At 42.7% G+C, this 26,773-nt stretch overlaps 1 protein-coding gene across 3 annotated transcripts in view; it reads left to right on the forward strand.

Moving 5' to 3' along the window:
• LOC126465978 (kelch-like protein 26) overlaps positions 1 to 26,773 on the forward strand; it is a 332,331-nt gene that overhangs the window by 227,714 nt on the left and 77,844 nt on the right. For all 3 annotated transcript variants that reach the window (XM_050096350.1, XM_050096348.1, XM_050096349.1), the window contains exon 3: positions 14,156 to 14,386. In XM_050096350.1, the coding sequence (XP_049952307.1) occupies positions 14,225 to 14,386 (162 nt within the window). In that variant the 5' untranslated portion in view covers positions 14,156 to 14,224. The remainder of the gene's footprint in view (positions 1 to 14,155; positions 14,387 to 26,773) is intronic.

Below are 26,773 nucleotides of genomic sequence, written 5' to 3' on the forward strand. Positions count from 1 at the left end.
TTAACTCACCATTATTTTTATTTTATTATTTTCCAAGTTTACAGCATTCTGAGATCTGATGATTTTTCGAGTCAAGAGTAAGAAAGCCGCCCCTAAAGCTTCTAGCTCTTCGTGGTATCGTAGAAAGTGACCTCATTGTGTCAACAATGGTTTCTTCGTCATTCATTTCGTTATTTAAATGCCACACAACCACAGGCTCATTCTTCGTCACGAAACTTTTGTACCAAAATTGTTGAATCTCTGTCGTTGGCAGCAGTGAGACAAAGAGCACAGCCGCCACGAAGTGTTGTGATTGGTGCCGACATAAAACGATAGTATCTGGTAGCCGACGAAATCCTGCGCTTCCAAGGCTGCTTTGTTTGTGTGAGATGTGCATAAATAGTGTTTTGTTACTGTTAAGAAAATGAATTGTAAAAATCAATCCGTGTGGAATTTTTCAAGAAAGTGTGAGGGAGGGGGGGATAATTATCAGTTTGTGAAGCGTACCATCTGCAGGAAAGAATATAAACATTCAGGGTATACAAGTAACTAAAGAGACGACTTAAAAAGAAAGCATGGCAAAAAAATAGAGAACCAGAGATTAGTAGTAGAACTGGCTCTGAGCACTATGGGACTCAACTGCTGAGGTCATTAGTCCCCTAGAACTAGTTAAACCTAACTAACCTAAGGACATCACAAACATCCATGCCCGAGGCAGGATTCGAACCTGCGACCGTAGCGGTCACGCGGTTCCAGACTGCAGTGCCTCTAACCGCACGGCCACTTGGGCCGGCTAGTAGTAGAACTGAAGGGTGAGGGATCAAGTGCAAGTGGTGCAACCAAAAAAAAGAGGTCTATAAAAAAATTATTTTAACAGAAGTCAGTTTACGACTCTCGTTCAAAAGTAGAGAGAACTCGATTCTCTTTACGCACAAATGGTAATTATCGATATGCTGCTGTACATAACTTCTGAGCAACAAAGTTTGAAAAAATTTGTTCATACATTAGTCGGCAAATATGGGTTTCCAGATGGAACCACACTTAATGTTCACTGACCCAGAAACTGTATAAGGAGATAAAAAATAAATTAGAAGAAGTCCTTACAAAATGTAATTTTTGAATGTTTCGATGGGCATTTGGACAACCAACGCAAATGAAGGCATACCGGCATTCACTTGTCACTTTATTATGGATGAAAAATTAGTTTCACCCATAGTAAAAGTGACAAAAATTGCAGGTCATTGCAACGTTGAATCTAGGGCACATGAAAATTACATTTTTTGAAATGTTTCCTTCTTTAACTTGTCAATGCCATGCTGAGTTTCGGTTCATTCTTGCGATGAAGTGCATGCCGGTACAAGTCAAATCCGCATATGGTTGTATTCATGTCGGACCTCCAGCCGGAACATATAGTCGTCTGGACACTATTTCGGTGGTCCACCTGGCTGCCATATTCAGGTGAGTAGGCCGTCGCACTATCTCGCCGGGATTGAAATCAAACACGTCGCTGCCGCTCCTTTATACACCTACCGTAGGTCCACCGTGCGTGCGCGAACATAACTGCCCTCTAGCGACAGGTACATCAGCTCACCGGTGGTGAAAGCTCGCGGAGACGATAAAAACCGTCGCACCAGTCAGTGATTCCGTAATTGACCTACGTCAATATTTTGAAAAACTTAATGATACACAATAATGCTTGTGTATTAGAATATTGGGTAAAACCTTACTGTAGGTTGCTTTTAATGACCACAAAATAATTGTGCTATCCAGCGACTTCAGTTCCTGCAGAGAATGTTTTCTCTATGGCAGGAGAAATAATGAATGAAAAATGCAACAGACTAAAGGACCAGACTTTAAGTACTAGTTCTTGTAAAACAAAATTTGCATACCTCGTATTGTCTTCAATCAATAAAAAATTCTCAGAAAGCTATTTTTCATTTAGAATAATTGCAGGAAACAGTCCATATATCGATCACCTTTAATAATATTATCGATAATATTGTATGTGTCAGTTATCGATTTTTAAGAAACACTAGCTGAAAGCATGGCGCAGTAGGCGCACGTAACTGAATACGCCGGGTCCCTTCGCGACCACTGTCGGCTTCTGTTGGAAAGGTGCGTTTCCGTTATTAACTGTGAGACGCCGGTGAGGGCGGTGTCGATCAATGATACCGCATTAAGTATTTCAAACATGCGGAGTACATTTTGGTTTTTTGGTTCCGTAAAACATCAGGTACTTGACATTGGACTTAAGCTTCCACTCCAAAAGCAAACTTGTCGCCGTGATTTTGCCAGTTATTGTCATCTATCGCGACTGATGAGTACATGTGTACCATGTTTGTTGTTTATGAGAACAGAGAGACGTTGAGTGTTTCTGCGACTCTCTCCTGGTGGAAGTGCTCTTGTACTGTAATTAGTTAACGTCGATTATGAACCACGTCTTGAAAATAAGAGTAGTGACAAAGAAAGTATAATAATCACCATATTCTCCAATACTGAAAAAAGGAACTTTTCTCTCTGCACTGACAAATTCCATCACGTGTTGTGCCTGTAAGATAATTGTTTACCAACACGGAGAACCACCCCCCCTTCTATTATTATTATTATTATTATTATTATTATTATTATTATTATTATTTCCCTCACTTTCTCAGACGTTAGGTCCGGTTAAAAATGGAGTGACGCGGACCTTGATCAAGCGTCACTTCCTTTTAACTGTACGGTATGTGTTATATTGCATTTAGGAACTTTCGGGTAATTGAACATGTATCAATAATTACGGATTTCTGTAGCTGTACATATATGTTTGGATGTAGCTGTATTGCATTGATGTACTGGTGGATATTGTGTGGTATGACTCCTGTAGTTGATAGTATAATTGGTATGATGTCAACTTTATCCTGATGCCACATGTCTTTGACTTCCTCAGCCAGTTGGATGTATTTTTCAATTATTTCTCCTGTTTTCTTTTGTATATTTGTTGTATTGGGTATGGATATTTCGATTAGTTGTGTTAATTTCTTCTTTTTATTGGTGAGTATGATGTCAGGTTTGTTATGTGGCGTTGTTTTATCTGTTATAATGGTTCTGTTCCAGTATAATTTGTATTCATCATTCTCCAGTACATTTTGTGGTGTATACTTGTATGTAGGAATATGTTGTTTTAAAAGTTTATGTTGTAAGGCAAGCTGTTGATGTATTATTTTTGCGACATTGTCATGTCTTCTGGGGTATTCTGTATTTGCTAGTATTGTGCATCCACTTGTGATGTGATCTACTGTTTCTATTTGTTGTTTACGAAGTCTGCATTTATCCGTTGTGGTATTGGGATCTTTAATAATATGCTTGCTGTAATACCTGGTGTTTATTGTTTGATCCTGTATTGCAATCATGAATCCTTCTGTCTCACTGTATATATTGCCTTTTCTTAGCCATGTGTTGGATGCGTCTTGATCGATGTGTGGCTGTGTTAGATGATATGGGTGCTTGCCATGTAGTGTTTTCTTTTCCCAATTTACTTTCTTCATGTCTGTTGATGTTATGTGATCTAAAGGGTTGTAGAAGTGGTTATGAAATTGTAGTGGTGTAGCCGATGTATTTATATGAGTGATTGCCTTGTGTATTTTGCTAGTTTCTGCTCGTTCTAGAAAGAATTTTCTTAAATTGTCTACCTGTCCACAATGTAGGTTTTTTATGTCGATAAATCCCCTTCCTCCTTCCTTTCTGCTTAATGTGAATCTTTCTGTTGCTGAATGTATGTGATGTATTCTATATTTGTGGCATTGTGATCGTGTAAGTGTATTGAGTGCTTCTAGGTCTGTGTTACTCCATTTCACTACTCCAAATGAGTTGGTCAATATTGGTATGGCATAGGTATTTATAGCTTTTGTCTTGTTTCTTGCTGTCAATTCTGTTTTCAGTATTTTTGTTAGTCTTTGTCTATATTTTCCTTTTAGTTCTTCTTTGATATTTGTATTATCTATTCCTATTTTTTGTCTGTATCCTAGATATTTATAGGCATCCGTTTTTTCCATCGCTTCTATGCAGTCGCTGTGGTTATCCAATATGTAATCTTCTTGTTTAGTATGTTTTCCCTTGACTATGCTATTTTTCTTACATTTGTCTGTTCCAAAAGCCATACTTATATCATTGCTGAATCCTTCTGTTATCTTTAGTAATTGGTTGAGTTGTTGATTTGTTGCTGCCAGTAGTTTTAGATCATCCATGTATAGCAAATGTGTGATTTTGTGTGGGTATGTTCCAGTAATATTGTATCCATAATTTGTATTATTTAGCATGTTGGATAGTGGGTTCAGAGCAAGGCAGAACCAGAAAGGACTTAATGAGTCTCCTTGGTATATTCCACGCTTAATCTGTATTGGCTGTGATGTGATATTATTTGAATTTGTTTGAATATTAAGTGTGGTTTTCCAATTTTTCATTACTACATTTAGAAACTGTATCAATTAGGATCTACTTTGTATATTTCCAATATTTGTAGTAACCATGAGTGGGGTACACTATCAAAAGCTTTTTGGTAATCAATGTATGCATAGTGTAGAGACCTTTGTTTAGTTTTAGCTTGATATGTCACCTCTGCATCTATTATCAGTTGCTCTTTACATCCTCATGCTCCTTTGCAACAGCCTTTTTGTTCTTCATTTATAATTTTGTTCTGTGTTGTATGTGTCATTAATTTCTGTTTAATGACTGAAGTTAATATTTTGTATATTGGTGGTAGGCATGTTATGGGGCGATATTTAGCTGGGTTCGCTGTGTCTGCTTGATCTTTAGGTTTCAGATATGTTATTCCGTGTGTAAGTGTATCAGGGAATGTGTATGGGTCTGCAATGTAACTGTTAAATAATTTAGTTAGATGTGAATGTGTTGAGGTGAACTTCTTTAACCAGAAATTTGCTATTTTATCATTTCCAGGGGCTTTCCAATTGTGAGTAGAATTAATTGCTTGGGTGACTTCATGTTGCAAAATTATCACTTCAGGCATTTGTGGTATCATCTTGTATGTGTCTGTTTCTGCTTGTATCCACCGTGCATGCCTGTTATGTTGTACCGGGTTTGACCATATGTTGCTCCAGAAGTGTTCCATGTCTGTTATGTTTGGTGGATTGTTTATTTTAATGTGTGTGTTATCTATTGTCTGGTAAAATTTCTTTTGGTTTGTGTTGAATGTTTGGTTTTGTTTCCTTTTATTTTCACTTTTTTTGTATCTTCTGAGTCGTTTGGCTAATGCTTGTAATTTCTGCTTCTTTTCGTCTAATTGCTCTGTCGCTTCTTGTTGTGAGATTTTACCTAACTTTTTTCGTTTTTTTTCCGAGATTTCATTTCTTATAAATTGTGTTAGCTGTCCGATGTCTTTTCTCAGTTTTTCTATTTTGATCTGTAGCCTGTGTTGCCATGCTGGTTTTGTGGGTTTCTTCTGTGTGTTGGTTGGTTCTGATCTCTGCCTAGTGTGTATATTTAGTGTAGTGAGTGCTCCTATATAAACCAGTAGTTGTAACTCTTCCATAGTTGTGTTTTCATTTATTTTGTTGTGTATGATTGTGTTGATAGTTTTTATTGTTGTTTCGACTTGTGGGTTATTTGGTGGTCTAAGCAAGAATGGTCTAATGTCTGTATTTGTGTCTTTGTATTCTATGTATGTTAGCTGAAATTTTTCTTCTGTATCTAACATCTGTGTCACTTCGTGTCCTATTTGTGCTTGTTCTGGTGGCTGTCTTAAGATTTCGTTTTCCTCTGATTGTTTAATTGATGCATGTTGTTCTTTGTTTGTTTGCTCTGGGATGTTTGAGTCCATTACTGTATTTTCTTCTTCTTCTGATTGCACATTATTTTGTTCCAGTATTTGTTGTACTTGTTGTTTGATGTTTTCTAATTCTGACTGGGGTATCCTGTTATTTTTTATTATTACACGGATCTGATCAGCTAATCGTTGTTCTGTTAAAAATTTTAATTCTGGGTATCTGGTAATAAATGTTGTGTATACTTGTGATCTGTATCCAGTTGTGTTGGTTCCTAGGTTTGTTGCTTGGTAATAACAGAACATGAGGTGTCGATTAACTTCATCTGACCATCTCATCCTCTGTCTTTGTTTTCCTTCTAGGGTGGTTGCAGGAAGCATATCCTGCAAAACACCTCTATTTGGATTTAAATCATTTTCCAGTTGGCTAGCAGTGTCGTTACCATTGTGGGCGGGCATAGGGTTCAAGCGTCGTCCCCGACCATGACGGCGCTTGTCCGAGGCTTCTTTAGTTCTGTCCTGAACCAACTAATCACACTAAAAGGGGGTTAGCCCTATTAGTGGTTTGTTCTTTTCGTCGCCTTTTACGACTGGCAGAACATACCGGAGGCCGATTCTTTTCCCGGGCCTCCACGGGATTTATTATTATTATTATTATTATTATTATTATTATTATTCTTTCTTTTCTCAGACGTTATGTCTGGTCAAAAATGGAAAGTGACGCGGACCTTGATCAAGCGTGACTTCCTTTTAACTGTACGGTATATGTTACATTGCATTTAGGAACTTTCGGGTAATTGAACATGTATCAATAATTGCAGATTTCTGTAGTTGAATATACAAGTTTGGATGTAGCTGTATTGCGTTGATGTACTGGTGGATATTGTGTGGTATGACTCCTGTAGTTGATAGTATAATTGATATGTCAACTTTATCCTGATGCCACATGTCCTTGACTTCCTCAGCCAGTTGGATGTATTTTTCAGTTTTTTCTCCTGTTTTCTTTTGTATATTTGTTGTATTGGGTATGGATATTTCGATTAGTTGTGTTAATTTCTTCTTTTTATTGGTGAGTATGATGTCAGGTTTGTTATGTGGTGGTGTTTTATCTGTTATAATGGTTCTGTTCCAGTATAATTTGTATTCATCATCCTCCAGTACATTTTGTGGTGCATACTTGTACGTGGGAACGACGTGTTTTATAAGTTTATGTTGTAAGGCAAGCTGTTGATGTATTATTTCTGCTACATTGTCATGTCTTGTGGGGTATTCTGTATTTGCTAGTATTGTACATCCGCTTGTGATGTGATCTACTGTTTCTATTTGTTGTTTGCAAAGTCTGCATTTATCTGTTGTGGTATTGGGATCTTTAATAAAATGCTTGCTGTAATATATGGTGTTTATTGTTTGATCCTGTATTGCAATCATGAATCCTTCCGTCTCACTGTATATATTGCCTTTTCTTAGCCATGTGTTAGATGCGTCTTGATCGATGTGTGGCTGTGTTTGATGATACGGGTGCTTGCCATGTAGTGTTTTCTTTTTCAAATTTACTTTCTTCGTATCTGTCGATGTTATGTGATCTAAAGGGTTGTAGAAGTGGTTATGAAACTGCAGTGGTGTTGCCGATGTATTTATATGAGTGGTTGCTTTGTTGTTATTATTATTATTATTATTATTATTATTATTATTATTATTATTGTATATGTGCGCAGTCCCGGTACACACGAAAACTGCACACCTCAGTAACGTAAAACGTCGCTATAGACGAAAAAAACGAAATAGCGCATCCCATCTCCAATTTATCACCGGGCTGCCCCATTTTAATTTAGCTCTCTTGCGCCGTGGCACGATTCTGTGGGACAACGATTTCGATGTATGCCAGGAATGTAAACATGCACCTGCAAAAAAACAAAACATTAATCACACAACTTTCTTTGCGATGTGATAGTTAAAACTTCCATGACCTCCCTTCGTATTATCTAGCGGAATGGCGCATTGGTTTAGAAGACACTGAACTTACTTTTGGAAGGAACAGGGTTCAAATCACCAGATTTAGGTTTTCAGTGGCCTCCCATAATGATTTGGTATATTCAGGAAGAGCTGCTTTGGGAAAGACGTGGCCAATCCCTCCCTCCCCTCGTTCAAACTGTACTTACACGCGGAAACTAATGACCCCTCAGTCTATGGTTTATGTGACGTTAAATCTAATCTTCCTTCAGCTACCCACCACCTCCACGAGCTTTGCGAAAACGTCTTGTTCGTCCCCACTAACGACACAGGGGAAGCACATTGAAGAAAGAAAAACACTTACTGAGGATATTGACGATTTCATAATAACTAAACAGTCGTTTGTAACGTTTAAGACTGAAACGCATTTCAGGTGCATTGCGTTTTCACTACTGGCGTAACAAGCCGTATTTTTTTTTTATTTGTACAACTAGGGCACCTTTCTGTAAACAGTCAAGCTTATTATGTTAGCCACTAACCGTTTGGGAGTGTTACATCTCCATCGTCAAGTGAATATATCAGTTACCACAGTAAGTGCGACTTTTATAGGGGCTTAGCGTCACTAAAAGACAGTGCCATAACATATTCAGAAGTCGTACATTCATTACATCCATGCAGTACTGACATAAATCTACCTCATGATAGAGATTGAAAGGCGTGGTTAAAAATATAATAAATGTTGCAGCATTTCGTATATCCAATTCATATTCATAACATTCACAGTCAAGCCTAGCGTAAAACTTTCGTATTTTAAGTTGCGGCCGCTGTCGACGGAGCATTAAGCAGCAAGAAAGAATATGTGTGAAGTTGGGAAGAGGTCTTTTGAGCCCTTTCCTGAGGCGGCGGCGTGTGCTTTCTCCTAAGTGCTCTGCACGCCTGTGCCCTGTCCGCCCACACGAAGCGCCCGGCTTTCTCCCGGCCGTAGAAACACTTCGCGCCACGTCACACGGCCTGCGTCCTACCCCGCTTATGCATCCGGCGATAGCGAAAGCCGCACGGCCAGTGCATACTCGGCGAGCCCGAGTGGCTTCTGATAGCTGCACACCGTATCAGTTATCACCTCACGCCCTAGTTTAGAACTGCTGCTATGGAATGGGCTAGTCACGTGACCAGTCACAAATAGGGAGTTCAGAAAGAGAAAGTGAAAAATTCGGAAATGCCCATGTTTATGTACAGGGTGTTTCAAAAAGACTCAACCGATATCACAAGACTAACACCGATGAACCAGAGTATTATAACGACCTGGTTAATAGCGTGTTGGTCCACTGAACGCAATACAGCGAAATTTAACGACAAAGTACGAATCCTTCGGATATCGTAAAAGCCTGCTAGTGATACCTCCTGAGCGCTAAGTCACCCGAAGCTAGGACGTCTGAAATCTGTCAGTCACGCTCTCGTTTTTCTATAGTATAAGGAATTACGTATCTGGACGTAGTAATTAATTGTGCATTATTTTAAGGCGTTTATTTACAAACGTATCGCTGTGGCATCCCAAACATTTATTTAACGTCGATTTGCAACAAGCACATCCTTCAACCACGCAATTAGAACTGTTTCAGGTAAGTATTTTTCCAGAGACGCAACTGTATTTGTTGTGAAGAACGACACGGGACGTGAAAAAGTAGGTGGAAAAGGAACAGGTGACGTCACAGCATGGAATTCCGCGTTTCATTAAACTGCGATGCGTGAAGTAGTGTGTCTGGCGTATCAGATTTTTGCTTCGTGGCCAGGCGACATCATTTCGCGTCACAAGCAGAAGATCAGAGCCGCCATATTGTATGGCGATAAACATCAGAGTAAGTGGTATGGATATAAGTTGTTTCTGAACATATGCAAATTGAGGATCTCCCGAAAACGTTCTAGCTACGGTTTTTAATAAAAGACAGAAAACTACGTAGCGGTAGGTAAAGGCTTACTTTAGTTGACGTCTTTATTGTTACAACTTGTGTGCTATGAAAGTACACTGTTTCAGTGGTACGACAAAATGATGATCTACCAAAAGCGCGTTTTTCTAGTAAAATTTGCATATTATCATATAATGACATTAGTGGATACAGTCTTTACAGAACATATGCCAAGACCCGGTTGCTACGTCGAACTAGTAGCGCAGTGAAGAGTATCGTGGGCGTGGAGTTGAGTGCAAGCCAGCAGGTTCGCGTCCGCCTTCTTCCAAAAATAAATAAATAAAATAAATAAATAAAAATAAAAAATCCACCTATTCTTGTCTAAGATTCTGGGTCTTCCTTATTCATGTAATAGAGGCATTGTCTCAAAAATCGATGCCATTTATTATAAATAATGTCCCCAGAATGAGATTTTCACTCTGCAGCCGAGTGTGCGCTGATATGAAACTTCCCGGCAGATTACAGCTGTGTGCCGGACCGAGTTCGAGTCTCGGTCCGGCACCCAGTTTTAATCTGCCGGGAAGTTTCATAAATAATGTATTTGATGCAATTCTTGTTGCAAAGTCCAACGACTGGAATGTTTCTCCAGTGTCCAGAAACCTTATCGCTTGTCTGTGTCTGAAAGTAAGCACAACTTACACACTGGAAGTTTTTGCTGTTGCGAAATTTTTGTAAAAACGGGCTCATGTTTGTGTCTTGCCAGTACCATTATTTTTTCTGATGGTGAGCAGCTTCGAATAAATCCCTTCCATTCAAATGAAGCCACGAAACGAATTTCGATTGTTTAATGTGTGTGATGAAATACATTATTTCTGAGTGCCGGTAAGAAATGTAACATCGAGAATATGGATATTATGCACGCACAAACTGACATTGGACACTACACCTTAACTATAATCAATTTAAAATTGAAATGGGATGAAAATTCAATTGAGTTAACGAGTTATTTCTGCTAGCATCGGTCTCGGATCGCTGTACAGCATTATTTAGTGTTCCTCCATCAACAATTCATTGCTCAGGCTATCGACGAGTCAAGAATCTTTTTCGCGAATTTCTCCGCTCTTCTTCGACAATCTCTAGTATACCTAACACGGCTGTTTTTCGCGCTTCCTTTTTTGTAAAAAATTTTTTTAAAAAACTGTGTGGTTTGCGAGACAAAGAAGACAACAGCTGCTGCACACGGCCGAGAGCGCAGTTCACGTTTACCAGTTCGTCTCATGTGCGTACGGTGCTCTTTCGTGAGGCCGGATGCCCCGTCCGCATCGACGTCAACGTTAAATGAGTCCGTGTGAGGCCGGATTTACGTGTCGATTCGCAAAAGTTAATCCAAGAACGGGTTGTTTTTTCCTTGCAGTCTCATGTGAAAAAGTAAGCTCAGTTGAACTACACAGCTCCTAGGTTACCGTTTACGGGCTCGTGGCTATTCTGAGGAAGACACAGTGAGGTTTAGTTCACGGGGGCAATATTTCATGCCGATACTAATTTCTGACGCTTTCTAAGACCGCCGGTCCTCTATAACCTAATCTCCAACGTTCGACATTTGGCAGAGCGGCGTGACGTTGCGCTGACGTTCGGTCCAGTACGGACCGACATTAAGGATACAGAGTACTTATAAAATGGTGGAAAAATCGAAATTTTTTATGACATTATTAAATTCTATAGTCTTTCCTGATTACATTGCTATATACATTATAGGGTTTCAAATGAAAAATGACCTCTATATACCAAATTTTAAAGTTACGGTCATATATGCCGCCACGCCCCCTTTATTTCTGTTACAGAAACCAGTATTATTTCGAAAAGAACTGAACTTTCTGTTTCCAGCGATTATACGTATTATACATAGTATATGTTGGTAACAGTGCAAGTTTCTAGTGTTTGTAAATGATTATCTTTGCTAGTATTTACTTTTGTTTTGCTGAAGTGGTTCGTTCACGTGCTACTGAATGTTCGTTTCCCAAGTGTTACACATATTTGTCGAAGTACATATCCTTTAGTGTGCAATAAAAATGAATTACGCCATGCATCAAGAAATTCAATAAAAGGAAACTCCGTGGTAACCAGTTCACAAACAAGGCAAGCTACACTGTTGATAGTAACCTATGTATCAGTTCTTCAGGGAAGAAACTCCGACGTGGCACGCCTCCTGGTGATTCAAATTTTTGTGTTAACAATGACGCTGTTTGTAGAGGATTTGTTGTTGTTGATGTGAGCATCATATCTTTGATAAAAAAAAGTGGCGAAATGTAAACAATGTGATGGTGTAGGCAGTCTGGAAATAACTGAACAACAAAGTAGCAGGAAGGGTTTAGCGTCAAAATTAGTTCTGTTTAGACCTTGCAACAAATCTACCTCGAAAATGACTTCAAACATTGTGCATAATTTATATGATGTGAATTTGAAGTTAGTGTATGCAATGCGTGCAATAGGAAAAGGAAAAAAGGTTGCTTAAACGTTTTGTGACTTGATGGGCCTTCCTCCTCCTCCCAGTAGGATCAGCAAGCACGTAAAAATACTTTTAGAGGCCTGGACGGTTGTGTCTAAAACCTGTATGAAACATGCAGTAGAAGTTACTGTAAATATTAGTGGAACCAGGGACATTGCTGTTGCACTTGATGGGACATCGTTCCTTGAATGGTATTGTGCTACTTCTCTGGAGAATGGAAAAGTTGTTGATGTTGAGTGCTTATCTAAGTACTGCCACACCTGTCATGATAACACTAAAGGACATACAGAACATCAGTGTTCTAAGAATTATGATGGTTACAGTGGAGATATGGAATGTGATGGAGCTCTAAAAATATTTCAGAGGTCGGTTTCCGTTTATAACGTTAGATATACGAGGTACCTGGGCGATGGGGCTAAAGCTTTAAATAAACTTGAGTTCAATGTTTATGGTGATACCTTGGTAACAAAACTGGAGTGTTGTGGACATGTGCAAAAGAGGATGGGTGTTAGTTTGAGGAAGCTATGAAGAGAAATGAAAGGACTGTTGTTATCTGATGGAGAATCTCTGTCTGGCCGAGACAGATTGACAGAAACTGAAATAGATCTTCTTCAGAGTTATTATGGACTGGCCATTAGACGAACTGCACCTCTGAATGATGTTACAGCAATGAGAAAAGCTGTATAGGCCACCTACATTCAAAAGTTGTCCACAGATGACCACCCTCTTCACGGACTTTGCCCTAAAAGAGCAGATTCTTGGTGTGGTTACCAAAAAGCAAAAGAAAGTGGTCAAATATACCATCATGAGCATTCTTTTCCTGAGCCTGTTACAAATAAAATAAAACCAATTTTTAGAGACCTGAGTGTGACCCTGTTTTGCTTAGTAAATGTATTCATAGATGCACTAAGAAAACAAATCAAATTTTCAACCATTGCTTATGGGAATGATTACCCAATAATGTTTTTGTAAATACATTATAAGTTGGTGTACTAGATGCAGCGATATGTTTCAAGGATGGAGTGATTGAAAGGTTGGAGGTCCTGAGAAATTTAGGCATAAATGTGGCTCTAATATGGAAGATAAATTGCTTGCCTGTGACAGACAACAGGTGTACGAAGCTGAAAGATTCGCTCTTGAAGTTACCAAAGAAGCAAGATGTGCTAAAAAAAATGCCAAGAGGAAGCTTGAAGACGAGAGATGCTGCAGAACGCTTGAGGAATGTTTTGAGGCCCTGTTTAATTCGACTCATATCTTCAACAACAATTTCCTGCAAGTTGTATTTTTCAGAATTCAGGTACAAATATTTCCTAAAGTTTTTAAGGCATTGCTGTAATTTTTTTCTGTAACTTACGATAGTCCATACTTACGCAGTAGACCTAAAGCTTCATTGCAGAACCAACTGAATTATAAAAAAATAACATTTTTATTAGGAAAAAATTATTAAAATTAAAATTTGATGTTTTTAATCCTTGTAATATAGATGATAGGTGGAATTAAATAGGTCTAGTACCTCAGCCATCATGGAATGCATGTCTGGTTAAAGTTTGAAGGAGACCAAATGTATAACATTGGATTAAATGGTACCTCAATTTGAGGAAAAAAAAGCACTCCGTCTTCAGGCCACGAGTGGCCTACCGCAACCATTCGACCGCCGTGTCATCCTCATATCAGCGCACACTCCGCTGCAGAGTGAAAATTTCATTCTGGAAACATCCCCCAGGCTGTGGCTAAGCCATGTCTCCGAAGTATCCTTTCTTTCAGGAGAAGGTTCGCAGGAGAGCTTCTGTAAAGTTTGGAAGGTAGGAGACGAGATACTGGCAGAAGTAAAGCTGTGAGTACCGGGCGTGAGTCGTGCTTCGGTAGCTCAGATGGTAGAGCACTTGCCCGCGAAAGGCAAAGGTCCCGAGTTCGAGTCTCGGTCGGACACACAGTTTTCATCTGCCAGGAAGTTTCAAAACATATACATTATAAACAGTGCCAGAAAGAAATAGGTGTTGATTTTTACATAATATTGAACCGAAAAGTACCCTGTATCCTCTGTACTGTGTGTTGCAGCCGGTTGCCTGAGCTGGAGGTGCAGAGGTGTCGGCAGCCGCAGCCGGTCCGTGGTCGGCCGCCGGCGACATGACGCGGGTGCGGGAGTGGGGGCTGCAGGACCGGCCGCTCAACACGGTGCACTTCGAATCGCCGTCGCACACGGGCACTCTGCTCTGCGGGCTCAACACGCTGCGCTCCAAGGGGCTGCTGCTCGACGTCACCCTCGTCGCAGAGGGCGAAGCCTTCCAGGTACATTCCTGGTCTCAACCTGCGGCGCGCAACCGGCGAAAATGTTGTCCTAACTATATCTAAGAATTACGAATTAGAGAAATTTTCGAATTAAAAGCCTATAATGCAGCACTAGAGGTTTATTTGATATTATACAGCACAAAATTCTAGTATGCTGTTGTTGTGGTCTTCAGTCCTGAGACTGGTTTGATGCAGCTCTCCATGCTACTCTATCCTGTGCAAGCTGCTTTATCTCCCGGTTCTTACTGCAACCTATATCCTTCTGAATTTGCTTAGTGTATTCATCTCTTGGTCTCCCTCTACGATTTTTACCCTCCACGCTGCCCTCCAATACTAAATTGGTTGTATCCCGGTTGCCCCAGAACATGTCTTACCAACTGGTCCCTTCTTCTTGTCAAGTTGTGCCACAAACTCCTCTTCTTCCGAATTCTATTCAAGACCTCATTAGTTAGGTGATCTACCCATCTAACCTTCAGCATTCTTCTGTACCACCACATTTCGAAAGCTTCTATTCTCTTCTTGTCCAAACTATTTATCGTCCATGTTTCACTTCCATACATGGCTACACTCCAAACAAATACTTTCAGAAACGACTTCCTGACACTTAAATCTATACTTCATGTTAACAAATTTCTCTTCTTCAGAAACGCTTTCCTTGCCATCGCCAGTCTACATTTCATATCCTCTCTACTTCGACCATCATCAGTTATTTTGCTCCCCAAATAGCAAAACTCCTTTACTACTTTAAGCGTCTCATTCCCTAATCTAATTCCCTCAGCACCACCCGACTTAATTCGACTACAGTCCATTGTCCTTGTTCTGCTTTTGTTCATGTTCATCTTATATCCTCCTTTCAAGACACTATCCATTCCGTTCAGCTGCTCTTCCAGGTCCTTTTCTGTCTCTGACAGAATTACAATGTCATTGGCAAACCTCACAGTTTTTATTTCTTCTCCACGGATTTTAATACCTACTCCGAATTTTTCTTTTGTTTCCTTTACTGCTTACTCAATATACAGATTGAACAACATCGGGGAGAGGCTACAACCCTGCATCACTCCCTTCCCAGCCACTGCTTCTCTTTCATGCCCCTCGACTCTTTTAACTGCCATCTGGTTTCTGTACAAATTGTAAATAGCCTTTCGCTCCCTGTATTTTATCCCTGCCACATTAAGAATTTGAAAGAGATTATTCCAGTCAACATTGTCAAAAGCTTTCTTTAAGTCTACAAATGCTAGACTCCCCAGGGGATCCATATCTCTTTTGTGGATACGTGCGTAGCGAGCACGGGTCCCCGAGCTAATGTGGCCCTCCTTCCTTTCCGGGCTGCATGCCTTCCTTTTCCGCATCCTTCCCTCTCCCCCATCTTCACCCCTCCTCCCCTCACCACTGGCTCTTTCCTTCTCTTTCTCCCCCTCTGGGAGTATGGTTTGTGCCTACGTCTGGAGACGGACGCTCGTAAATTTACCGCATTCTTCGCCTTCTCTGCTTGTATGTCTTCATCCTTCCGTTGTCCTTCTCTTTTCCTTACCTCTTCTCTCTACCCTTTTCTCCGCTGCGGCGTTTGAGACCTCTCCTCTTTCCTTTCCCTTTCTTTGTTTTTCCCTTTCCCTTTCTCTTTCTTCCTCTCTGTGCATGTCTGAAGGCCGACCCACGCATTTTTGTGCGTAGCCGGTGACGGGGTAACGCGTAATTCCCCGCCCCGGGTAGACAGGTAGGACACGTACGTACCCCCCAGTAACGGCCAGGCCCAGGGAGGGGTGATTACCCGAGCTGATACCTTCCGAAAGTGCCGATTGGTCCCTCCGTCCGTTTGTCTGGAGGTGTGACCTGAGGTGTGAACAATCACCTAAGACGGGAGTGCCCTCAGAGAGGGCCCCCACAAAGGAGGAGCGCGCCATCGGAGACGCCGGTAATCATGGGGGATTCTTCCGCAATGGTTTCCTCACCTTCCACTATGTCTGCTCACAAGCGTAAGTTCACTGAGTCTCAGCCACAGACAGTTCTTCCATCGTTGCCACAGTTCGTTGTTGTTTCTCGGTCACGACTTCTCCACTGTCAACCCTTTCATTATTCAGAAAGGTGTCGACGCAATTGCAGGTCCTGTAAAGTCTTGTTCCAGATTACGAAACGGAACCCTGTTGTTAGAAACAGTAAGTGCCCTCCAGGCACAAAAATTGCTGCGTACTTCACTGCTCCACACCTTCCTTGTCCAGGTTGAAGCGCACCGCACTTTAAATTCCTCACGTGGAGTTGTTTATACACGCTCCCTCGATGAATTGTCTGACGAAGAAATTCAGCACTACCTGTCTGACCAGGGTGGAACGGCTGTTCATAGGGTTATGAAAAGGGTTGACACGAACATCATTCCAACCCGCACTGTCTTCTTGACATTTGACAAAGTTCAACTCCCATCGAAAATCAAAGCAGGCTATGAGATAATTTCCATTCGCCCTTACATCTCAAATCCTACGCGTTGCTATTGGTGTCAGCGGTTCAATCACACCAGCCAGTCCTGTTCCAATCCGGCCAAATGTGTTACGTGTGGCAAGGATGCCCATGAGGGTGCTTGTCCACCTCCATCCCCTCGCTGCATCAACTGTATGGGTGACCACGCTGCTTCCTCTCGAGATTGCCCCGTTTTTAAGGACGAAAAGCTCATCCAGGAAATAAGAGTGAAGGAAAAGGTGTCGACCTTTGCTGCTCGAAAATTATTCGCCAGTCGACAGCCCACCGTGCCTCAGACAGGAAAATACAGCACTGTCCTTGCTTCTCCTCGGCCAACAAAGGAGGCGGCCACGCAGACTTGCGACCTCACCTTTAGTGCCACAGTCGTCAGATCGGCCAGCGCAAAGATCGCCCGTTCTACCTCACCACTTTCGCCTGCCCACTCTCTGGCTCACCCTTCATCGGGTTCTGCTAAATCTCGAGCCCAAAAGTCAGACACCAAGTCTTCGAAAAAAGAGCATACTCGTGAAGATTTTTTACATGCTCCAACTTCACAACCATCGGTTCCTCCTTCATCTAAACATATTTCCAAGAAGGCTAATAAGAAATCCAGTTCATCTCCTTCTCCGCCAAGGCGTGTCTCATCTACAGCACAACCTGGTGGAAATCGCCCTCGGCCATCTTCTGTGTCGCCGAGGCGCACTGCTGGCGGCCGATCAACCGGCCGATCGCTGGTGGCAGGAGCTGCTCCTGAACAACCTGTGGATCAGGATCTTCTGCCTTTGGCTGAATGCCATTCCATGCTGTCGGTCGCAAGCTCTGAGCAGTCGTTGAGTTGACAGCAACCTTGGTCACAGTTCTCCATTTTCTGTCCACACTATGTCCATTATCCATTGGAATATCCTAGGCATTCTAACCAATCGGGATGAATTGACGCTCCTCTTATGATCCTACTCGCCGGTCATCTATCTTCAGGAAACAAAGCTGCGTCCCCATGACCGCTTTGTTCTCCCTCATTTTCAGTTCGTCCGATATGATCTCCCCTCTGTTGAAGGCACTCCAGCCCATGGAGGACTCATGATTCTTCTCCATGATACTCTCCATTATCACCCACTCCTCTTAAAAACACTTCCTTCCAAGCTGTCGCCGTCCGTCTTTCCCTTTCTGGATACACCTTTTCCCTTTGTACTGTATACATTCCATCGTCCACACCAATGGCACGAGCTGATCTCCTTCATCTTCTTGGTCAGCTTCCACCCCCCTATTTGCTGGTTGGGGACTTCAATGCCCACCACCCGCTTTGGGGATCTCCACATCCTTGTCCACGTGGCTCACTATTGCTAGACGTCTTCCACCAAGCGGATCTAGTTTGCCTCAACACTGGGGTCCCTACATTTTTGTCTGCCTCCACGACAAATTTATCTCATTTGGACCTTGCGGTCGGTACTGTTCCGCTAGCTCGGCGCTTCGAATGGTTCGCCCTTGATGATACACACTCCAGTGACCACTTTCCATGTGTCCTTAGACTGCAGCCTCAACTCCCATATATGCGCCCGCGATGCTGGAAGTTTGCCCAAGCCGATTGGACACTTTTTTCGTCTCTAGCGACGTTAGATGACCGCCACTTTCCCAGCGTCGACGATGAGGTCACACATATTACCGACGTTATTCTTACAGCTGCGGAACGTTCAATACCACGCACCTCCGAATTGCCCCGGCGCCCCCCAGTTCCTTGGTGGAACGAAGCATGCCGTGACGCAATACGTGAGCGGCGACGTGCTCTTCGCGTTTTCCGCCGCCATCCTACTTTGGCCAACTGTATCCGCTATAAGCAGTTCCGTGCGCGATGCCGTCGTGTCATCCGCGATAGCAAGAAGGCAAGCTGGGAATTCTTTATTAGCTCATTTAACACCTTCACTCCCTCCTCGGAAGTTTGGAGTCGGCTTCGACGGTTCTCAGGCGCGCCTAGTTTCTCCCCGTTCTCTGGGCTCACTGTCGCGCATGATACATTAGTGAACCCCGTCGCAATTTCTAACTCATTGGGTCAGCACTTTGCTGAGATTTCGAGCTCTTCAAATTACCCGCCAGCGTTTCTCCCGAAGAAAAGTGCAGAGGAAGTGCGACATCTTGCTTTCTCCTCTCAAAATCGCGAAAGCTACAATACTGTTTTCTCCATGCGGGAACTCCAACATGCACTCTCTTCTTCTGACTCCTCCGCCCCAGGACCGGATGGTACCCACGTCCAAATGTTGCTGCATTTATCAACCCATAGTCTGCGTTACCTCCTTCGCCTTTATAATCGAATTTGGACCGACAGTACTTTTCCCAGACGATGGCGGCAAGCTATCGTCGTTCCTGTTCCGAAACCTGGAAAGGACAAAGATCTCCCCTCTAGCTATCGCCCCATTTCTCTCACGAGTAGTGTCTGTAAGGTTTTGGAGCGTATGGTGAATTACCGTTTAGCTTGGTGGCTGGAATCCCGCAGTCTTTTAACACCTGCCAAATGCGGATTCCGAAAGCATCGTTCTGCAGTTGACCATCTTGTTGCTCTCTCCACTTATATCATGAACAGTTTTCTCCGGAAACGCCAAACGGTAGCAATATTTTTTGATCTGGAGAGAGCATACGACACCTGTTGGAGGACAGGCATCCTGCGCACACTGTTCTCTTGGGGCTATCGAGGTCGGGTGCCCCTTTTTCTTCGCGAATTTACGGCAGAGCGTACATTTAGGGTGCGGGTGAACACTACTCTCTCCCGTACTTTCTCCCAAGAAAACGGGGTACCCCAGGGCTCCGTGCTGAGTGTTGTACTGTTTGCCATTGCCATAAATCCAATTATGGATTGTCTCCTTCCTGATGTCTCGGGCTCCCTCTTTGTGGACGATTTTGCGATCTACTACAGCTCTCAACGGACCAGCCTTCTTGAACGACGTCTTCAAGGATGTCTCGATCGCCTCCACTCTTGGAGCATTGAAACCGGCTTCCGTTTTTCTCCCAGTAAGACCGTTTGTGTTAATTTTTGGTGACGTAAGGAATTTCTTCCACCCTCCTTACATCTAGGACCTGTCAACCTTCCGTTTTCAGACATCGCTAAATTCTTGGGTCTTATGTTTGACAGAAAACTGTGCTGGTCCTCCCACGTTTCCTATCTTTCGGCTCGCTGTCTGCGATCTCTAAACACCCTCCGTGTCCTGAATGGTACCTCCTGGGGAGTGGACCGAGTGGTCCTTCTCCACCTCTATCGCGCCTTAGTGCGCTCGAAATTGGACTATGGAAGCATAGTTTACTCCTCTGCTCGGCCGTCTATTCTTCGGCGTCTCGACTCTATCCACCACCGTGGATTACGTTTAGTGTCTGGAGCTTTTTACACCAGCCCTGTGGAAAGCCTTTATGCTGAGACTGCTGAACCTCCGCTGTCCAATCGGCGAGCAGTCCTTCTGAGTCGTTATGCTAGTCATCTGTCTTCCATGCCTGCTAATCCAGCCGATGACCTTTTTTTTCGACGCCTCCTTTGATGTAGGGTATGCAGGCCGCCCCCTCCTCCCTACTACCACCGGGAGTCCGCTTTTCGTCAATTGCTCCATTCTCTTTCCTTCCGCTTTCCTAAAACCTTCTTGACAACTTGGGGTACAGCACCGCCTTGGCTCCGTCCCCGGATCTGCCTGCTCCGTGACCTTTGTCGATTTCCCAAGGATGGTACCCCCTTCACTTGTTTATCGTCGGGCATTTGCTGATCTATGTGCACAAATGACGGAAGCCACATTTATTTACACCGATGGCTCGAAAACATCGTTAGGTGCAGGGAGTGCCTATATTGTTGGCGACACCCCAAATCACTTTTGGTTTCCCGACCAGTGTTCGGTTTATACTGCGGAGCTTTACGCTGTTCTCCAGGCTGTCCACTACATCCTCCGCCATCAGCGGATACAGTACGTTATCTGCTCAGATTCTCTCAGCTCTCTCCTCAGTCTCCAAGCTCTTTACCCTGTGCACCCTCTGGTCCACCGGATTCAGGACTGTCTGCGCTTGCTCCACCTGGGGGGCGTCTCGGTGGCGTTCCTCTGGCTCCCGGGACACGTTGGTATCTGTGGAAATGAGGCGGCCGATATTGCAGCCAAGGCTGCAGTCTCTCTTCTTCGGCCAGCTATTCGCACGATTCCCTTCGCCGATCTACAGAGTGTTCTATGTCGTCATGTTGTTCTGTTATGGCACGCACATTGGTCAACACTTCCCAACAATAAATTGCAGGACGTGAAAGCTCTTCCCTGTGCTTGGACCTCTTCCTCCCGAACGCGTCGTCGGGAGGAGGTAATTTTAACTAGGCTCCGGATAGGGCACTGTCTTTTTAGCCATCGACATCTTTTAAGCGGCGATCCTCCCCCACTCTGTCCCCACTGCTCTCAGCTGTGGACGGTAAGACACCTTTTAATTGAGTGCCCCTATTTTAATCCGTTACGCTCCCGTCTACAGCTGTCGCCTGATATATCGTCGATTTTAGCAGATGACACGCGCTCAGCCGATCGCGTTCTCGAATTTATTAGTGCCAGTGAAATGACGTCAGTCATTTGAAGCTTTTTTTTGGGGACAACCAACCCCTTTCTGTAGTGGATTTTTAAGCCTTCCTTCTGCTTTTCGTTTCTCCAATTTTATGACTTTCGTTCCCATTGCTGCTGGTTTCCGTTTTCGGTTTTTTACTGTTTCCTAAGTCACGGACCGGGCGCTAATGACCATAGCAGTTTTGCGCCCTAAAACCAAAACAAACCAAACCTACAAATACTAGAAACGTAGGTTTGCCTTTCCTTAACCTAGCTTCTAAGGTAAGTAGTAGGGTCAGTATTGCCTAGCGTGTTCCAACATTTTTACGGAATCCAAACTGATCTTCCCCGAGGTCGGCTTCTACCAGTTTTTCCATTCGTCTGTAAAGAATTCGCTTTAGTATTTTGCATCTGTGACTTATTAAACTGGTAGTTCGGTAATTTTCACATCTGTCAACACCTGCTTTCTTTGGGATTGGAATTATTATATTCTTCTTGAAGTCTGAGGGTATTTCGCCTGTCTCATACATCTTGCTCACCAGATGGTAGAGTTTTGTCAGGACTGGCTCTCCCAAGGCCGTCAGTAGTTCTAATGGAATGTTGTCTACTCCCTGGGCCTTGTTTCGACTATGCTGTTAGAGATCAAAAATTAATAATTCTCTTCCTTGGTGATTTTGTTGTATGGGAATTAGGGTGTGTTTATAGGTTCGTTCGAGATACGGTTGCAGTCGTTGTAACCAGACGAATGCGTTCAACGCAGGTATTCTCCTAGTTCCCGTGGTTAGTGTGCACAGCATGTTAGAGTGACGGCAAATCGACGTTTGCAACTACTTTCGACTAAAGGAAATTCTTATGAATCCAAAGCGGTTAATAACACTGCTCCAGGAAGATCAGTGTGAGCATGCATAATGCGTAGCTTTTTTTTTTTATTCAGTCTCGTAGCAGTCTCGTTGAAGGAAATAGCCGGCCATTGTGGCCGAGCGGTTCTAGGCGCGTCAGTCTGGAACCGCGCTGCTGCTACGGTCGCAGGTTCGAATCCTGCCTCAGGCATGGATGTGTGTGCTGTCCTTAGGTTAGTTAGGTTTAAGTAGTTCGGAATTCTGGGGGATTTATGGCCTCAAATGTTAATCCCCTTAGTCCTCAGAGCCATTTGAACCATTCCATTATGCAGATGCAGAAAAACGCATGCGCACGCGCGAAATAACTCATACTGTGCGTGCCTCAGCAGCAGCAGGTACATCGTTGTTGTTGTTGTCTTCAGTCCTGAGACTGGTTTGATGCAGCTCTCCATGCTAGTCTATCCTGTGCAAGCTGATTCATCTCCCAGTACGTACTGCAGCCTACATCCTTCTGAATCTGCTTAGTGTATTCATCTCTTGGTCTCCCTCTACAATTTTTTCCTTCCTTGCTTCCCTCCAGTACTAAATTTGTGATCCCTTGATGCCTCAGAACATGTCCTACTAACCGGTCCTTTCTTCTCGTCAAGTTGTGCCACAAACTCCTCTTCTCCCCAATTCTGTTCAATACCTCCTCATTGGTTATGTGATCTACCCATCTAATCTTCAGCATTCTTCTGTAGCACCACATTTCGAAAGCTTCTATTCTCTTCTTGTCCAAACTATTTATAATCCATGTTTCACTTCCATAAATGGCTACACTCCATAGAAATACTTTCAGAAACGACTTCCTGACACTTAAATAAATACTCGATGTTAACAAATTTCTCTTTTTCAGAAACGCTTTCCTTGCCATTGCCAGTCTACATTTTATATCCACTCTACTTCGACCATGATCAGTTATTTTGCTCTCCAAATAGCAAAACTCATCCACCTTCAATGTCTCATTTCCTGATCAATTCCCTCAGCATATTATCCTCGTTATGCTTTTGTTCATGTACATCTTATATCCTCCATTTAACTGCTCTTCCAACTCCTTTGCTGTCTCTGACAGAATTACAGTGTCATCGGGAAACCTCAAAGTTTTTATTTCTTCCACATTGATTTTTATTCCTACTTCAAATTTTTCTTTTGTTACCTTTACTGCTTACTGACTACACAGATTGAATAAGATTGGGGATAGACTACAACCCCGTCTCACTCCCTTCCCAACCACTTATTCCCTTTCATGCCTCTCGACTCTTTATAACTGCCATCTAGTTTATGTACAAGTTGTAAATAGCCTTTCGCTCCCTGTACGTTAACTCCTGCCATCTATAGGATTTGAAAGAAGAGTTTTCCAGTCAACATTGTCAAAAGCCTTCTCTAAGTCTACAAATGCTAGAAATGAAGGTTTGCCTTTCCTTAATCTATGTTCTAAGATAAGTCGTAGGGTCAGAATTGCCTCACGTGTTCTAACATTACTACGGAATGCAAACAGATCTTCCCCGAGGTCGGCATCTACCAGCTTTTCCATTCGTCTGTGAAGAATTCGTGTTAGTATTTTGCAGCCGTGACTTATTAAACTGGTACCTCACAACCTCAAAAAGATCCGACACAGAACAGTGCAAGATAGGCGCAACCACACACTAACAGCATACAAAATACTTCTGTAAATATTTGCGCTTGACAATGAGAATAAATTCTCGAAACGCTTAGTGCAAAGTATGAAGGGAATAAAAGTACTTGATACACTGTTTCACTAGTTAAATCAGAACATTTGAGCAACGCGAATATAGCTAAGGTACTAAATACCGCTACAGGTGGTCAGAAGTCAAAACATACGAAATATACTTTTGAGTAAACCCAAAGGGTTCTGACGACGAAAACTATAGCGAAGTTGCACATGCTCGGTAGAGACAGTTTGTAAATGGTTTCACTTTTTTATGATAGCTTTACTCGAACGAACCTAATGCTGAAGATGCCTTCAGACACTGAAAAAGACTTAATTATTTGCTTTTCGAGATCAAACGGTCTCAGCAGGATCTTAATGGTGAAGAACGCAAAAAGCATTGACTCTTCCGCAGTATAAGCGTCTTTAACATACGACAGCGGGACTTCGCGACCTGCGGCAGCTAAGACCCTTGTAACCTCCTGTACTGTAACTCTCAGGAACAGCGGCCGGATGACGTCACTACTAACTCGACAGAGATCCACGAGAAAGATAGGCCGTGGTGCATACGTCACAACACTTGATACTGCAAGTCTTCCGAGTGCCAGCAGCTGTCTGCGGGGAGGAGCGAGTAACTTTTTCAGATTAGTTTACTACTGTTTGACTGTTTGAATGCGTGCTAGTTCTCGATAGCACACGAGAAAATTAAGTTCTTTAGTGGGTACCTTTCCATTTAAATACTGATTTCCAGTGGGCCCTGTACGGAGTCGAGCTTTCGAGAAGTATGTCGGACAAGCAGGCTAATGTGACGTCACAGGTTCGATGCATGATTCGTCTCTCTCGTTGACTCCGTAACTCGACGGTTGCGCGGTTGCGTTTAAACAGATTAGCTTGCTGAGCTTGTTTGATTTTGTAAAGCAACTAATGTTTTTTACAACCTCTGAGTATGCCCTGTAGAATTAGTAGCCGAAGCGGTAGGCACAGAAACATGCACCAGTGGCCATCTACAAATTCCTTACAGCACGCACAGTAAGCCGAAGGTAAGTAGTATGTGGCCAGACGCGCCACAAAGCCCACATACGTACTGCACGCACAGAGGACGACGTATCATAACGTAGAGTGCGTCAGGAAATCAGCAGTTACTGCTCTCTGTGCGGCCGCTGCATTATATGCCGTGGCAGTGAACAACACGGAAAGAAAACGGGTCGTTATGGATGAAAAAACTTGATGAGCACTCAGGAGGAGGGGAGGATATTTGAAATTTCTTCGAAAACAATGTCTTTTAGTGTACGCTTTCGAAACTGCGGATAAGTCACGATAGTTGTTGATTTCTACTAGAACTTGTGCAACTGATGTTAAAATAGGACACCATGATACCGCCAGCAACGCCTCCGAGGATTCCTCGACTATTCTAAGGTTCAATGCTCCTAAAGAATCGAAGTGTGTCAAAAAAATTGTACTTTCAGTACGTAAACATCTCCTCGAGGCCTGGATGACGCGTCTTTCTCGAAGATACTGTAAACCCAGTTTCTTTTTAATTTCAACTGCAGTTGTACTTGCCTACACTTTTTTAACATACAGCGTATTTCGTTTAATTCTGTATGACGTTTGTAATTTGTGTGATAATCTTTACTTCTGATGTCAAAAAGACATGGCTTGATTTCATACTATTGGCTAAAATACGAGATCTTGGCTCAAGTTTGTCACATTCTACCTACTATCTTCTCGAAATCACATTGCCAGTGTGCCGCTGGAGCTGTGAAACGCACATCTGCAAAAGACTTCACCACTTTAATGATCAACTCAGCGAAGGAAAATTAGGAGCAAAAATTCGCGTAGACGTAAATTTTTGCACAGTGGTAGGGATGAGTGTAATGAGCAACATACTCAAAATCCTGACCTGTGAGGTGTGAGCATGGGGTGTCAGGTTGTTTAAAGATCACTTTTTATGTTTTTCTGGGATATGAGAACCTAGGCTTAGGTCGAAAATATTTCCCAGTATAAAAGTAAATGCATTAAATTTACCGCAAAGAAGGTGTTATTAGTGCCATTATATATATATCTCCCACTCTAGGACAAACAGGGTTCACATTGCAGAAAATGGAAAATCGTAATTATTAAAAATAGTGTTTGACACTTATTGTTCAATGAAGTTTGTTAATAACAAGAGTAGAATCGTATTACAGGATAAATTGTGGTCCGAGGGTGTAACACAGAAGAAAGAAAGGGAGGGTGGGAGGTTGAGCTCAGAGGATCGTGGTCGTGCACTTACTTCCTTCGTGGGTCTGTAAACTGACGAGTGTGTAGGCGATTTCCCAGTCTCTCTACCCCACTACATCGCAAACAGCAACTATTTCACAAAGTTATATTGACCCTTCCACTGCTCACCTTCCACATCACTGGCGACACAGTGTACAGACATGCAGAGAGGTGTTTATTTTGCGCAAAGTGTGTCAACACGGATACGAGTTGCTAACAATAATTATGCAAGAAATACTTAAGGGCAAAATCTATGTAAAACTCAATGTCCTACACTGCTTGAGGGGTGATTGATTCTTAATTCTGCTGTACGAGAGCTGTAGTGGGAAAGGCAACTTTCCCGAACATGTGTGATGTTCGTTTTTCAGTGTACAGACAGACTATTTCTCCCATCAATTCCTGTGCATTTATCTCATGTCATTGGACGAAAAAACTTCACAGATCTCGTGTATATGTAGTGGCGTTATTTTCAGTTCATTGAGGGAGTATTTATTTGCAGTTGTTAAATAAGCTAGTATGTAAAAAAGCTAAACAGCTGGAGCTGTCATCTGTCTACCACACTGGGGAGCCTATCCCAAGTGTAACATGCTGTCAATCT

Source organism: Schistocerca serialis, chromosome 1, assembly GCF_023864345.2.
Source record: "Schistocerca serialis cubense isolate TAMUIC-IGC-003099 chromosome 1, iqSchSeri2.2, whole genome shotgun sequence".
Lineage (NCBI taxonomy): Eukaryota > Metazoa > Arthropoda > Insecta > Orthoptera > Acrididae > Schistocerca > Schistocerca serialis.